The 13,561-nt window shown below is 44.7% G+C and overlaps 1 protein-coding gene across 1 annotated transcript in view; it reads left to right on the top strand.

The window, feature by feature from the left end:
• The window catches only part of RAPGEF1 (Rap guanine nucleotide exchange factor (GEF) 1), an 84,421-nt gene that overhangs the window by 51,838 nt on the left and 19,022 nt on the right, over positions 1-13,561 (top strand). The window contains exon 10 of the mRNA XM_010287900.1: positions 4,401-4,603. Coding sequence (XP_010286202.1) covers positions 4,401-4,603 — 203 coding nt within the window. The remainder of the gene's footprint in view (positions 1-4,400; positions 4,604-13,561) is intronic.

The raw sequence follows: 13,561 nt of genomic DNA, 5'->3' as shown, positions 1-13,561 counted from the left end.
CCCTTTGTTGTGGGTCATCTTTTGGTAGTTGGCAGGAAATGTTGCAGCAGAGACTTTGACGGCCTTTTTATTAATAATAGACAGCAAATCCTGCTTGAGTTAACCATGTGTACTGCTGTGAGCTGTGCTCAGAGGGACCTCCAAGAGTTGACTTCTGTATAATTTAAACAGAGGAGTGATAAGCCTTTTAGTCTGGCATGAATTGTTATTTTACTGTGCTGTAGGAGTACATGTTACTGTGCTAAGGGCAAATTACTCCAGACTTCTGCTTGAGCACCAGCATCATGCGGCTGCCATACAAGACACAGGCACGGAGCAGCTTCTGCCATGAAGAGCCCAGAGTCAGAAATAACAAGAGCCTTCCCCCAAACAGCTTGCAAACTAGAAGTGAGGCACTTATTCATGTTTCCCTCCCTGTCAGTGGGAACAAAATGCAGCCTGGTGCCCTGTAAGCAGCTGGTATTTAACTGCAGGAACCACGCTGAGAGCAGTCTGAGCTTAGCCAGCGGATAATGCGAGCTCTTTGAAAAACAGCTCTCCTCCCAGAGGTGACAGCAAAGACTGGCTTATTTGACCTTGACTTCTCCAGTGAGTTGATGTGCAGTATAGCTTAAGAATTGCCATTATTTTGGCTCTTGCCCATGCACACAAATCTGTTGCGCTTGTTTGGAGCCAGCAGTAACACAGGCTGCTGACACAGTGCCAGGAGCTGGGCTAGACCTTCAGTGAGTCCTCATCAGATACTGCTGTGCCTTACCTATATTGCAGACGTGCCTTATTGCTGATAGTCTTCCAGCAGTTCCTTGCAGACTCCAACAACCACTGGTCCGAGGGTGTTTTCCTGACGAGGTTACTTGCCGCTTTCTCTCTTCTCCTGCAGCCAAGCGCCGCTTCCAGGACTGGTGGCTGCTCTCTCTGGCCGCATGGTGAGCTGGCTCAGATGCTGCTGGTGCACTCTGAGCAATACCTGTGACTTCCACCATGTGGGCAGAGCTGGTGTGTGCTAGAAATCTCTGAGCAGCTTTAACTCCTTCAGAAATGACAGCCAAGGCACTGCAAGCAGATTGCTGGGAAGGTGTTCCTCAGTGTGAGATTTTATAGGGTTTTTTTTATTTCAAGTATGTTCTGTCTGAGTTAAGAACTGACATAGGCTGGGCATGGTGCCGTGATGGGAGAGGTTTCTCTCTCACGCCTCCCTTCTCTCCTGGGGTGCTGCCTTGAGACTGTCACTCTGCCGCGGCTGCTCACCATGGAGGTTGCAGCCCCCATCCCTCCCTGTGCACAGAGTCACTGCAGGGCGTGCAGCCTGATCTGAGCTGGTGATGTAATTTCCCATCTGCTTTTTAAATTTTTGCCTTGTTAAAAACCACGGCAGAGAGGGAAGGGGATAGAGGGAGAAGGGGGAAAAGATCCTTTGCAAACAGCAGTCTTAGGAGTGGTCCTGCTCCCTTAGTCCCCTGTTCGAGATTGGCAACATTTTAATGATGCCCATTTTAATTTGCGCTCTGCAATATCTACTCCTGAGCCAGGTTTGTATTTCACCATCCCAACTGTTTTTCTTTTCACCTAAAAACAGAGAAGATGACAAAGTAGAAGATGAGACATACTCACCCGCCCTGGACTAGTTGTAACAAGCAAGGCAGGGGAGCTGCCATGGCGATAGGATGCATTAGCCTCATAAAGAGCTGAGATAAAAGAGCTCTTCATTATTCCCTTGCAGATTGAGTTAAGGCTCTCAACAGCATTCAGGCTTACTACCTTGCGTTACAGTAATACAGTAATTTAATTTTATGCAAGTATCTAATGTGATACCCTTTTCACCAACGCTTCCCAAATTGTAGTGTCATACAGACATCTGAGCCCAGGAACTCACAGCTATCGATCCTGAGTGTTGTCTTCAGATCTGGACGTTCAGTGAAGCACTGTGTTTGTAGGTAACTCCACATGAAGGGTTGGTCTGAATTTAGCAATGTCTGCTGCATTATGCTGGGACTGCCAAGCTTGACTTCTTGGCTTTTGTCCTACTCAGCTGATGAGCTCTCAAAATGTGGTCTTTTCCCTCAAGCCCTTGTCCTCCACACTTCTCCAAGGAGTCTTGATCCTTAGTTCACTTTTGCTCTCAAAGAAATGTCTTTAATAAGCGTCCTTTAGACCTTATCCTCTAAAGTGATTGCATGATACCAAGGCATTTTTCAGGGCACGGGTAATAACAGGAGTACTTTAGTTAACTGAATCGCTGATATTTGAAAACAGTATTTTAGCAATTCTGTATTTTCTACACCAAGACTCCTTCGCTATGATTTCAAATAGGAGAATATTGCCAGAACATGCTTCTTTTCACTGTTAGGACTTAGGCTGAAATTCACGTGCGTGAGCAAATTTGATCTTGGCTTTAACGTGAGTGCCGACACCAGCAGATGAGCGGGCACAAACACACACCAACACGCATGTGCGTGCAGTTTGAAACCTCTGTCACACTCCCTTCAAAAAGGAGAGGACTGAACCAGCAAGACTGGTGACTCACATCTGTGAAGCAGTGCTGGGAAGGCAGGAGGGTGGCTGGGGGAGGAAGAGGAGCAAGGCTCGGGTAGCGAAGGGTATTGGAGGTCAGAATTTCAGCAGCCTTGGCAGAGCTGTGCAGGAGCTGGCAGTACGGCGGGACACGAACAGGTTGTCCGCTGATGGCACCGCGTGGGGTCACAGGATGGGGACAGCAGGTGTTACCGGTCGGGATTGACATCCATCAGCTGCGGTTTCCTGTGCTCCCAATTGCTACCACTTTTTTTTTTTTTTCCCCTCTTTATTCTATTTTTTGGAGGAGGGATATCATTCTGTGGGAAGGGGCAGCTGTGTTAGCTCCATTTCTAAAGGGAGTTTAAAATATTAGAGGAAACCTGAAAAAAGGTGCAAAAGACAGGTGCAAAGTGACTCCTTCCTGCCGACACGTTTGCACGGCTGCATCCTGTTTGAAAGAGGCTGGCCCGCAGATCTGCACTGGCAGGTGAACAGAGGGCTTTGCCTTGCCGCTAGTGTGGGAACCGGCCTCACGATGTGCAAATACTGCATTGTGGTCGTTATATTTATAGCTTTCACTGAAGTCATCCATTCGTTTCAGCTGTACAACTGAAATGCCAGCAGAAGCTGAATAATTGCCACCTAATGACCAGATTTACAAAAACTAACAACTGCTTGTTTATCAGGAGGAAGGGAGGAATGATCATAAAGTATCTTGTGTATGACAGCGTATTTACAAAAAGGCCTTAGTTAGTCCTTTTTATGACACTTAAATACATCTGTTGTACCTGTTCTCAGGTATATAGAAGAGAGTTCTTTCTTTATTTTGCATTTATTAAGTACACTTCTGATCGTTAATAATTTGGGGGGGTTGTAGTAGTCTTTCTATGACACTGAGTGTCATTCTCCCCCTCCAACACTAAAATATTGCAGCAGTAACTAATTCTCTCTCAGGGCCACATAGGCAGACTTGGGTGAGGTTTTTCATAGATTTTGGAAGGATATTGTAGAGATGGAAAAGTCTGTAGATGAGATTTGATCCCATTTAATATTTCCATTGAACCACATCTCAGAATAGCTTTTGAATCAGTTGGATTCAAGAATTGGAGATGGTAAGATGCTTTAAAAAGGAATGAGAACAGAGTGTTGGATTTGAGCTAAGGACGTAGGAAGGCATGGTCCGTGGCACTTTTATAAGGTAAGTATCTTGTACCAGCATTGGCAGTGGCATATAAATAGCTGAGGGAGAGGTGCATGCAGACTCTCAGGTAGGTGTTCTCCAATAACAGTTTTATCAGCTTGCTGGAATGGAGAAAGGCGGTAAGCCTCCTCATTCTAGGAATCTTGCTGACTACAGATCCAAGACTCACTGTAGGCACAAGAATTACTATAGATTTATTGTCAAGATTGCATCTTTGTGCAAGATGATTTGTGCCTCCTAGAAAGCAGACTGAAGTTATTCTGGGTTTTTTGGTGCCTTTGGACACTAACTGTTGGGGAATATTCTCAAAATTTCCATGGGTTACATGAGGAAGGGATTTGGGCTAAGCATCGGTGAATCAGACTTCTCAAGTAGCTGTTTGGAGACCTCACTGGTTCCTTAAACTGTTGTCAGATGTGTTTGTGGCCTGTGATTATGTTTGTTGTGCTCCGGCTTGCAGGATGGGATACTCAGATCCTTCCCTGCAAGGTGGATGGCAGCTGACTCTGTGAGCTACCTGTGAGCACAGCGTGGATGCCTTGCTGCTCCTAGCCTGCAGCGAAGCCCGACTGACAGTGGCATTGCCTTACTCTTACCTTATTTTAAGAATGACCACCCTGCCTGCTTGTTGCAGCTGCAGCGTGCGGACCAGGAGCAGGGAGTGTGACCTTTCTTTGCATTGCAGTGATGGCATACATGCAGTTTGTGGAAGACTACTCAGAGCCGCAGCCGTCCATGTTCTACCAGACCCCTCAGAACGAGCACATTTACCAGCAGAAGAACAAGCACCTCATGGAAGTCTATGGGTTCAATGACTCCTTTATCAGCTTAGACCCCTCTCAAGATCTGGCACCTCCTCCTGCTCTCCCACCGAAACAGCGGCAGCTGGTGAGTGACATCTGCGGTGCCCTCCCCGGCAGGGCACACCAGCCTCCCAGGAACAGCCTCCTCTGTTCTTGTTACTGCTGTTTCTGACAGGCTGCGGTGGTGGGAGGATGTCTCGTTGGTGTTACCGCGTCATGCTCCTTGTCAGCTTGTTAACATGTTTTTAGGCATTTTGCATCATCTATTTTGAGCTCCTTTCTAACCCCATGTCCAGACTGTTCCCCATAAGCTCTAAAAGTCCTAAGATGCCCTAAAAATTAAGCATTAATCTTCCACATGGCATGGCTGAATCTGTGCCAGACTACAGGCTTGTGCAATGACAACTGCTTTGAAGATTTTGACACATTGGGCAACACGATTTTCAAGAGATTGCTGCACTGTTGTTCCCAATGCTGTTTTGAAACTGTTGTCAAGGATGCCACTAATAATAACCATTTAAACATAATAACTGCTTTTATGGCTCAATCTTTGCCAGAGCCACAGAACTTTGGTATAGCTGTTACTTAACTTGTACATGTTTCCTCTACATTAGTCCCCTTGTGTGATTCAGGGTGTTACCTGTTTTTCAGTGTTCTATTGGCCTTCCCAGACTCCCAGCACAAAAAGGCACATGCACACGTGTATGTGTGGTGGGTTTAACAGTACAGCGAGTGCCATTTTCCACGCAGGAGATGAAATTCTGGCCTCAGTGATAGCAGTGGCAGTTTTGTTTCCAGCCTCAGTGGATCTGGGATTTTGTCCTAGTTCTTTTTAAGGGTCTTCCTTTCTTTTCTCTTTTTTTATTTTTAACTCCAACCTTAGGGGTTTTGTTTATATTAATTATCAGATTTGCTCTTTAAAAAAAAAAAAAACAAACTAATCATGTTTTCTGCTGATGTAGCTAAATTGGCCATGGCTTTAACGAAACAGGAGGAAAGGTGGGAACAGAGCCATGGTCTTACCATCATGAGGGCAACTGTTGCAATATTTCTTCATGTTATCTCTGCTAAAGTTTGCCTGTCCCAGGGGGTTAGCTTTTAAATCAAATGGGAAAAGCAACCAAGAACTCTAATTTTGGGATTTGCGTAACTACATTCCTGTATGCAGGTAGGAGTCCTAAAAAGATAAAGTAACATTTCTGGCTAAGCTAAACTGAGTATTATGCATTATTGCTTTGTGGGGATGAGATCTTAAATGCTCATGTCCCATCTGTTTTGCAGGGACACTGAAGAGTCTACATGACTCCTCTCTGAAGGATCAGGCAGTTCTCCAGAGTCTGTGGTCCCCTTGTCGGTGTGATGCTTGCCACTGTCATTTGTACCTTGTAATGCCTTGCCCTACCTCCTCCTCCTCCTCTTAGAGGTGGCTGCACTCTGGTGATAGTTTCCAGTGGTGACTTAGTCTACATGGTCATGAGAGAGGGTGTGTAAGGCACAGATTTACTGTAGCCATTGTGCAGAAAGGAAATTCTGCTCCTTTTCTGAATTTGTCAGCTGAAGCAAAGCATTTCTTTGCTGCCCTTTAATCATTACCTGGGTAGCCAAGTTGTCACTGGTTTGCCTGCTGGGCATTCTTGTAGTCTCGCAAGCTGATACCATCAAGGTGTTGCTTGCAGTTCCCCTGCAGCAAAGGTTTCTTCAAGGGCAGCCTCCCACCCTTACCTTTATCTCTCTGTTGGGAAAGTGATGCAAGCAGACGACGGCTTATTCAACAATCACTGTAAACGCCACCAGACTCTTGTTCCTCTGCTCCTGCTGCCATGAGAGTTTCTGAAACAGCAAACCACATGGGCATCAGCTGCTCTAGCAGTAGGCACATTTTGCTGGATGGACTCCTCTGTAAAATAATTATTAGGACGTCCTTTCTTGTGAGCTTCGAATCTTATTTAGGAAACAGTTGTACATTATATTCAACAAGTCAGAGCTGAGAAAACCTAAATATACCTGAGCTTCCCTCACACTCCTTACTATAGTGGAATTCAGGAGAAATTCCTTAATAGTACTTGTTACTTACAGGGTAATATCTCCCTCTTGTGCAAATGATCTATCATTTTGGACTGGACTGAAAAATGGCTGGACATCACTGTTACTGAGTATCTTAGCAGTACCAGTGAGGGCCCATAGATCACACTGGAAAGACCAACTTCCCAGTCTGCAGGTTGCCAGAAAAAACGGTAATCTGCAAGAGTCAGCTGCTTAGCGGCTGAAGGAAGAGCCAGTTCCTCCTTTGGGCATCTGCACCCCCAGGCCATGGGGAAAAAGGGCAGCGAGGAACAGCTTGCCTCTCCCTGCAGCAGCTGTCCATGGGTGAACTGGAAGGGGGAGGCAGGAGTTTATTTTTAAGGGATTTGTGAAACAAAGAAGATTTGAACTGTGATTTTTGTCATGCCTCTTGAGCTCAAGAAAGGCATATTGGTGTGTCTGGCCCTGATGAACTGTATGAATAGCTGTTTGTTTAGCGAGCCATTATATGCATTGTTTTACAGTTAGCATTTCTTATCCTTTATTCATAGCCTTTTCTGTGCTCTCTTTCTTTGTGTCTTCTGTCTCTTGCTTTCTTCCCCCTCTTCAGCAGGCCTCCTATGCTGCCTCTTCTTTCTCTTCTGTCTCCTACTGTGTCCAGCAAACTAAAGTGCCCTTCACCCCCGAGGACACCGGTGCCACTCAGGGCCTCACTATGTCAGTCTCTAACTCCTTTCTCAACCGGCACAGCTCCTTTCCTGTGCATTCGGTGAGTTGCTCTCCACGCTTTAACACGTGTGCGTATTTGTGTCGGTGAAACGCTTGTGTGCAAATTCTGTGCTTATGCTCTCAGTTGCAGGTAAAGGTGAAGGTTCTTTTGGGGGCTTTTGAACTCATGTAGTTATCAGCCAGGTGAGAAAAACTGCGTGTAAATCCTAGTAAACAGACCGCAGGGGAGGTGTGGCTTTCATTATTTATATACGTGCCAGTATTGATGTTTCTGGTGAGGGACTGATGAGGGAGAGCTGGCCTGTGTGCCCAGGCACACTCCTTTGACCTACATGTTCCCCAGGCTGCACGTTGGAGCTGCAAAGTCCTTTTATTCCGCTGTATAACGCTAGCGATGTAGATGAGTCAATTAATGGCTGCTGTGTGAGTCTGGCCTTTGGAGAAATAACAAGATGCCGTCCCCAGAATACATAGATTTAGTCAAATGTATGGAACAGTGCAGGTCCTTAAGTTTTTTTCTAGAAAATGGCCTCTACCAGTCCCTTCATGTCTCCAGGATCCCAAACAAGCTCAGTAAGCTTGTATGATTTGGTGACGAATGAGCAGGGTTTTCTCTCCTACAGCACTTGTGAGCAGTCTGAAGACAGAACCACAGGAGGAGCTGAGAATGATTTAAATCGAAATAAGAATAATCTTAGAGCACTGCTTAAATCTGTGATCAGCTGCTTAAATTAAATGCTAGTAATAACAAAGTGTTAATGTAATGAAATTAAATCTAACCATGGGATTCCAGCAGCTCATCAGTATGGGGCTCGTTTGCATGTAAAACTATGTGGTTATGCTCTGATTGCCGTGTGATGACAACTGAGAATAGGCTAGTTTTTAACAGTGACCTTGATGTTTAGTAAATTAGACTTCTGCTGGAGAAGAAATTATCAGACAAGACTTGAAAAAATTCAGAAGTGTTCAATTAGTTTAATATTAAATATTTGAAAATGGTGTCCTCCCATTGTGCCACTGCTATCTTCCCATTTCAACACTTACTCATTCTTTAAAAATTAGTGATAATCGTGGGTCCAAAGAAGAAGAAAGTATTCAAGTGCTTTACAAGTAGCGGTACTTCACAAGCAATGAATTAAAGCTTTTGTCTTCCACTTGTGTGAGAGCGCAGTAGCATAGTTTCGCTGCACAGATGAAAAGGCTGAGGTGTGGAAAGGTTAGTGCTTGCATAAATCTGTGGTAAACAGTTTTAAAATGTGAAGTAATGCAAAAGTTCTGGATAGTACAGCTGTCATGTTTGGTAGTAATCCTCGCAAGCAAAATACAGAACTGTAAGACAAGGTAAAAGCACTTCACTATTTTTGTTTTAATTGAGAGACTATAAATATGATAGTATAATGTTCTAAAAATATGTGGGTACTTCAATTTAAAAAAGTGTCCTGGTTGGTTTAAATGGTTACTACCTACTTAATTGCTCTGACCTGTTCTCATCTTGCTTTGGACTACATTATTGTGAGTATATTATTTTATCAAACGTTAAAACTTCATTAAAAAATCCTTACTTAGTTTTGCAAGGTGAGGGATGACTGAGCATGAGGAACAGTGAGAACAATTAGGCAGTGCACTGTCAAATGCACAAAGGAAATAAGCTGAATTAAAAATGGTGATTTTTCCATTAATGCCTTTAAATTATGATAATCTTGTGGTTGCTCATGACTCTAGCTGGTCTATTTTTTCACAGGCAAAAATGAGATTTTTCACTATGACACTGCCTCTTTGTTTCTGAGCTGCAAAATACCGATGTCCTTACATGCATCATAGCTGACCCATGTAATACCATAACCATGGTTTATCCCATTTTCCCTATCCGTAATAAGACAAAGATGTGAAACAGCTGTCAAGGTTTGGATCATTCCCAGGGTGACACCCTGCATTTCAGCACTGAGAAGGACCAGAGTCCCTCTTGCAATCTGCTCCGGAGCATTGGCTGGAAAGACCACGTGCTTTCACGCAAGGGATGCCACAAGCCGCACCAGGAACGCTTTAAGCACATCACTCTGCTTCTCTTATTCTCATGTCTTCATTTTTAACTCTCTCACCAAAGAAAGGCCACTCAAGTGAGCACTGTGGTGAACAATAAACGTCTTAAAAAATAAGCAGTAGCTTTCCGCCAGCCCCAGCAAGGGAGTTAATGCTAGGGAGAGCACACCCTTCGTATACCAGCCAACTGAGGAGTTGGCCTCCTGTGTAGCCAAATATCAATGGTGATTATCAAATCTCTTAAAATGATAGGTCTCCTACATTAATCGTTAGCCATTCCACACAGGAAGCAAAAACCTCCTTAGATCAATACCAGGAAATGAGAGCTGATAAACGAAATGGCTGTCCATTGACCCACCGTGAGCAATGCATTGCAGGTTTGCCAAGCATAGCCAATCTTCAGAAAGCGCCCTGTGCTTTTTTCCTTCCCTGGAGACTGGCCTGGGGTGGGCAGCAGGAGTCAGTCCCAGAGGGGAGACCTGGCCCTGTACCCATCTGTTCGCATGCAGGCAGCAGGAAAGCCGAGCCTACACCATGTTTTGCATGGTAGCCCATTAGCTCTGTGCTCCAGGTGAAGGACTGGCGCCTTGAATCAGCAGTAAGGGGCTTAAAAAGACTGTTTCCAGATGGTGTTTTGAAGCAAAAAAGAGCTGAAGTTGTTCAGAGCATCTTTACCCTCTTAATTTTTAAAGCATGAATTTATTTTCTAGAACCCTGACTTTTTTCTTTCTGATCAGCACTGCAGACGCTGCTGCAGCCCAGAAGCCACCACTGCTCTGTCAACCCACTAATCGCGCTTTTTCCTTCTTTGCAGGAAATTGTGTCAGAGGTAATAGCTTTTACTGGATAGAGGCAGATCTTGAGCAACTGGATCAAACCTCATAGGTTTGGCAAGCTGAGCTTGTTTTTTACCGAGTCTGATTCGTGTCTGGCCTCTGTGCCAGCAAGGGTCATGTTTGCAGTGTGGGCTGATACCGTGAGGATCTGCAGCATCGTATTCCCCATCCCATGCACAGCTAAGCTGTTCAGTCCCACACCGGTGGGACAGCTGGATTGTCCTGTCAAGAGTCATGTTAGGGATTGCCATCTCCTTTGAAAGTACTTTCTGTTGCTAGACAGTAGGAAAGGAGGTGTACAATAAGAAAGCATCCTCCTTGGTAATTGTTGGCAGTAGTTTTTTCTCTGGCTGATTGCCTCCCTCCCTTCTTCTCGTGAAGTCAAGAGACGCTGTCCTTTGGTTTATTAGCTCCTTGTGCTGTTTGACTGGAGATGGGTGGGCAGGTATCCGACCGGCAGGAATCAAATCTCATTAATTCCTGGCAGCTGGGGAACTCTGCACTAATAGAGGAAATCAGTCTGGTGACAAACTTTACTGCTGTCCATCCACATATTTTCCACCAAAGACTGCAGAAGGTCTTGCATTCAGTTACAGCTAGGAACGTTTTCCTCACTGAAACAAGAAACGCAGTTGTTTCTCCAAGGCATTTACATGCCATTAGTGGAGATTTGGCTGCATCCTCCGCTATGGAGAAATAACTCGTGTTTCTCAAAATGCCGTTTTTTCTGATGTTTTCTTTTTAATTAGGAAACATTTCCAGTAATTTTCCAGAAACCAAATTGGCTGTTGGATACCAGCAGAAGGCACAAGTGATTTCTTTATGAAAGATCCAGTTCAGTGCTTCTGTTCTCACTTGTTCCCACTGTTCTTGAGCAAATTGAGCAAACACACAGAAAATTCACAGCAACTGTTTTTCGTTCTTGTGTGTGTGCTAATGTATGTTCAGGAAAAGGAGGGTCAGATAAGTGTTTAAAGACGCGCATCATGCAGACATGTGCTTCACATGTTTTCCCCGCCTCACTCGTGTTTGTGTAGCTCACTTCCAGTCTGCAACACACGCCGCAGCTCTGGCCCTCAGCAGAGACCGAGCTGTTTTGATTCATATGGTGGTCCGATGGTGGGAACCACGATCAAACCAGGAGATCGTACTGTGTGAGTTCATTTCTGTCCTAAGCAGGGTTTGGCTCCTTAGTTTGGAGCAGAGGGAAAAGGAGTGGGGAGGAAAGATTTGCATCCATTTAACCAGCTGCTGAGTTTTAGGTATTGTTTTGCCTTTGCTATTTAGTGTTCATTCTGCATTTGTGTTCGTTTCCACTGCCCACAGCAGGCCTGGATGGTGGTATTAATAGTGCTGTTGCATGCTGAATCCTGCTTCTGAAAACTACTTCCTCTGGTGGTTTATATATTTTTCTTTCAGTTGGAGCACTACCTGTCTCTGTGTAGGTCTCTCTAAGCAGTCCCCTGTTGCCTTCATAGGTCACAGGCCACATTTTTTGTGACTGATTGGTTTTTTTTGGGTGTTTTGGTTTTTTTTGAGTCTTGTCTTTGTCTCCAGGCTCTGCCTTTTAAAGATCTGCTTGCTAGGTGCGGTGATACTATCTACAAGCTAAACAAGAGTTGATGGTGTGGTGTGATCAGATTGAATTCTCCTGATATTTTTGAGAGAGATGCATGATAGCATGGTTAAGAAATCTTTCTTACAAATGTTTTCTCTCTCCCCTTATTTTTTTTGTTGCAAAGGTGTACAAGAAACCCTCCCACTTAAGGAGAAGTTTGGATTTCTGTTTTCTCGTGCAGAAGCCAGGAGACCATTTCCCAAGGGAACAGCAAACCCCATCTATCCATCTGCTATGCTAACCATTGCTTAAAAACAGGGAGGTCAGATGTGCAGCCGGGTCAGAGGCTTTGCTGAGAAACATTCAAGCATGAGGAGTTGCTGCCTTTCCTGCGGCAGTGCTTGAAGCCATTCTGTTGGCAGCTTGTGTTTCCAGCCATTCATTGTAGGAGCATTTCCTTCCTCATTAGCAAAAGTACCTGGAAGCCCAGCATTGTGTCATGAGATAGGAAGTCTTTTCCAATAGTTGTCTATGCAATTATATTCTTAGGGTGTAGCGGCTTTGTGCAACACCCAGTATTTTGTGAACATAGTTCTCTACTGTTAGAATTTGGGCATGCAGTTCTGGCACGTTGCCCACATCCCCCTCTTCAATAGCATTAGCAGAGGAGATCTAAAAGATGGATCCTTTCTTCCGATAGCTTCATGTTTTGGAAGTCTGATGCTCTATCTGATCTGGGAGCGTCTGGCAGGATCACAGATTAATTTGGCAGATGAAGTCTGTAGGGTAACTTGAGAAGGCGGTGCTTAAAAGGTAAAGACTGTCTGCTTATGCTGCAGATACTCTGACAGCCATATAACTGAATTCAACTTTAGATTTAGAATGGAGACTGCTGTAACTCGCAACCAGTGACTCCCTGCATTTAAACACCCTGTCACCCTGTTACTGGTGGTCAGCCATGCCTCGTGAATGTAGAGAAACATCACTCTTGAAATAAGTTTTCTATTAGTGTGCTTATCTCTGCCATCTAATCCAAATAAATGGTCATAATGTCATTGACCTTTGGGACATCCTGTAACACTGCTGCTAATGATGGAAAACTGTTCTAAAATATTGACCATTGCAAAAATCAAAGGCAGCAAATTGAAAACGTTGAAAGATGCCATCTCTGGAGGACCTCTGTGTGTCATGGTGTGTGGTAAACATTCAGGTCCCGGCATGTTAGCTTCCTGCTGTTCCCAGGAGACGAGATTGCTCCGAGCTCAAAGCATGCTTTGTGGAAGTACTTCAAATGACAGATAGCTTTTTTAAAAATCCACTTTATTGGTGAGAGGAGAGAGATCTCTCTCTTCTCCTTGTGTTGCCATTTGCTGTTGTAGATCAGGATCACTCGTGCTGGGAGACCATCTTCTGGTCCTGTGGTGGGAGCTTGGCAGCATGACCAGAGTTTGGATAGAGGAGAATATCTTTTCTCAAAGGATCTAGTTGCATCCTGCTTTCTAGCATTCCCAGAGGTTATTTTGAAGTACTTAATTTAAAGCAAAGCCATGGAATAAGGAGGTTGTGACAGTACAGCCATAACGGAGGCCTTACTGACCCTGCAAGAAACCTCTGAGAAGCAGATTAAAACAAGCACTGATTCATTTCCAAGATAAACTGTTGCCTGTCATTTCATAGGGGGAGGAGTAGAAGAGAACTAGTTTGCTTGTGACGGTTGTGTTGAACGGACCATCCCCTCCCAAAAGAAGTATGTCTTTTAAAGCATGACAGGGCTTCCAAGAGATGTACAACACCCAAACTCCATGGAAGCTGTTGCCACAATTCCTGTTGCAGCTGCTGGCTGGGCTGGGTTGGACTG

Source organism: Phaethon lepturus, unplaced genomic scaffold (genome assembly GCF_000687285.1).
Source record: "Phaethon lepturus isolate BGI_N335 unplaced genomic scaffold, ASM68728v1 scaffold41295, whole genome shotgun sequence".
Classification (NCBI taxonomy): domain Eukaryota; kingdom Metazoa; phylum Chordata; class Aves; order Phaethontiformes; family Phaethontidae; genus Phaethon; species Phaethon lepturus.
Note: the sequence above shows the minus strand (reverse complement) of the source record. Positions and strands in the feature narration are given on the sequence as shown.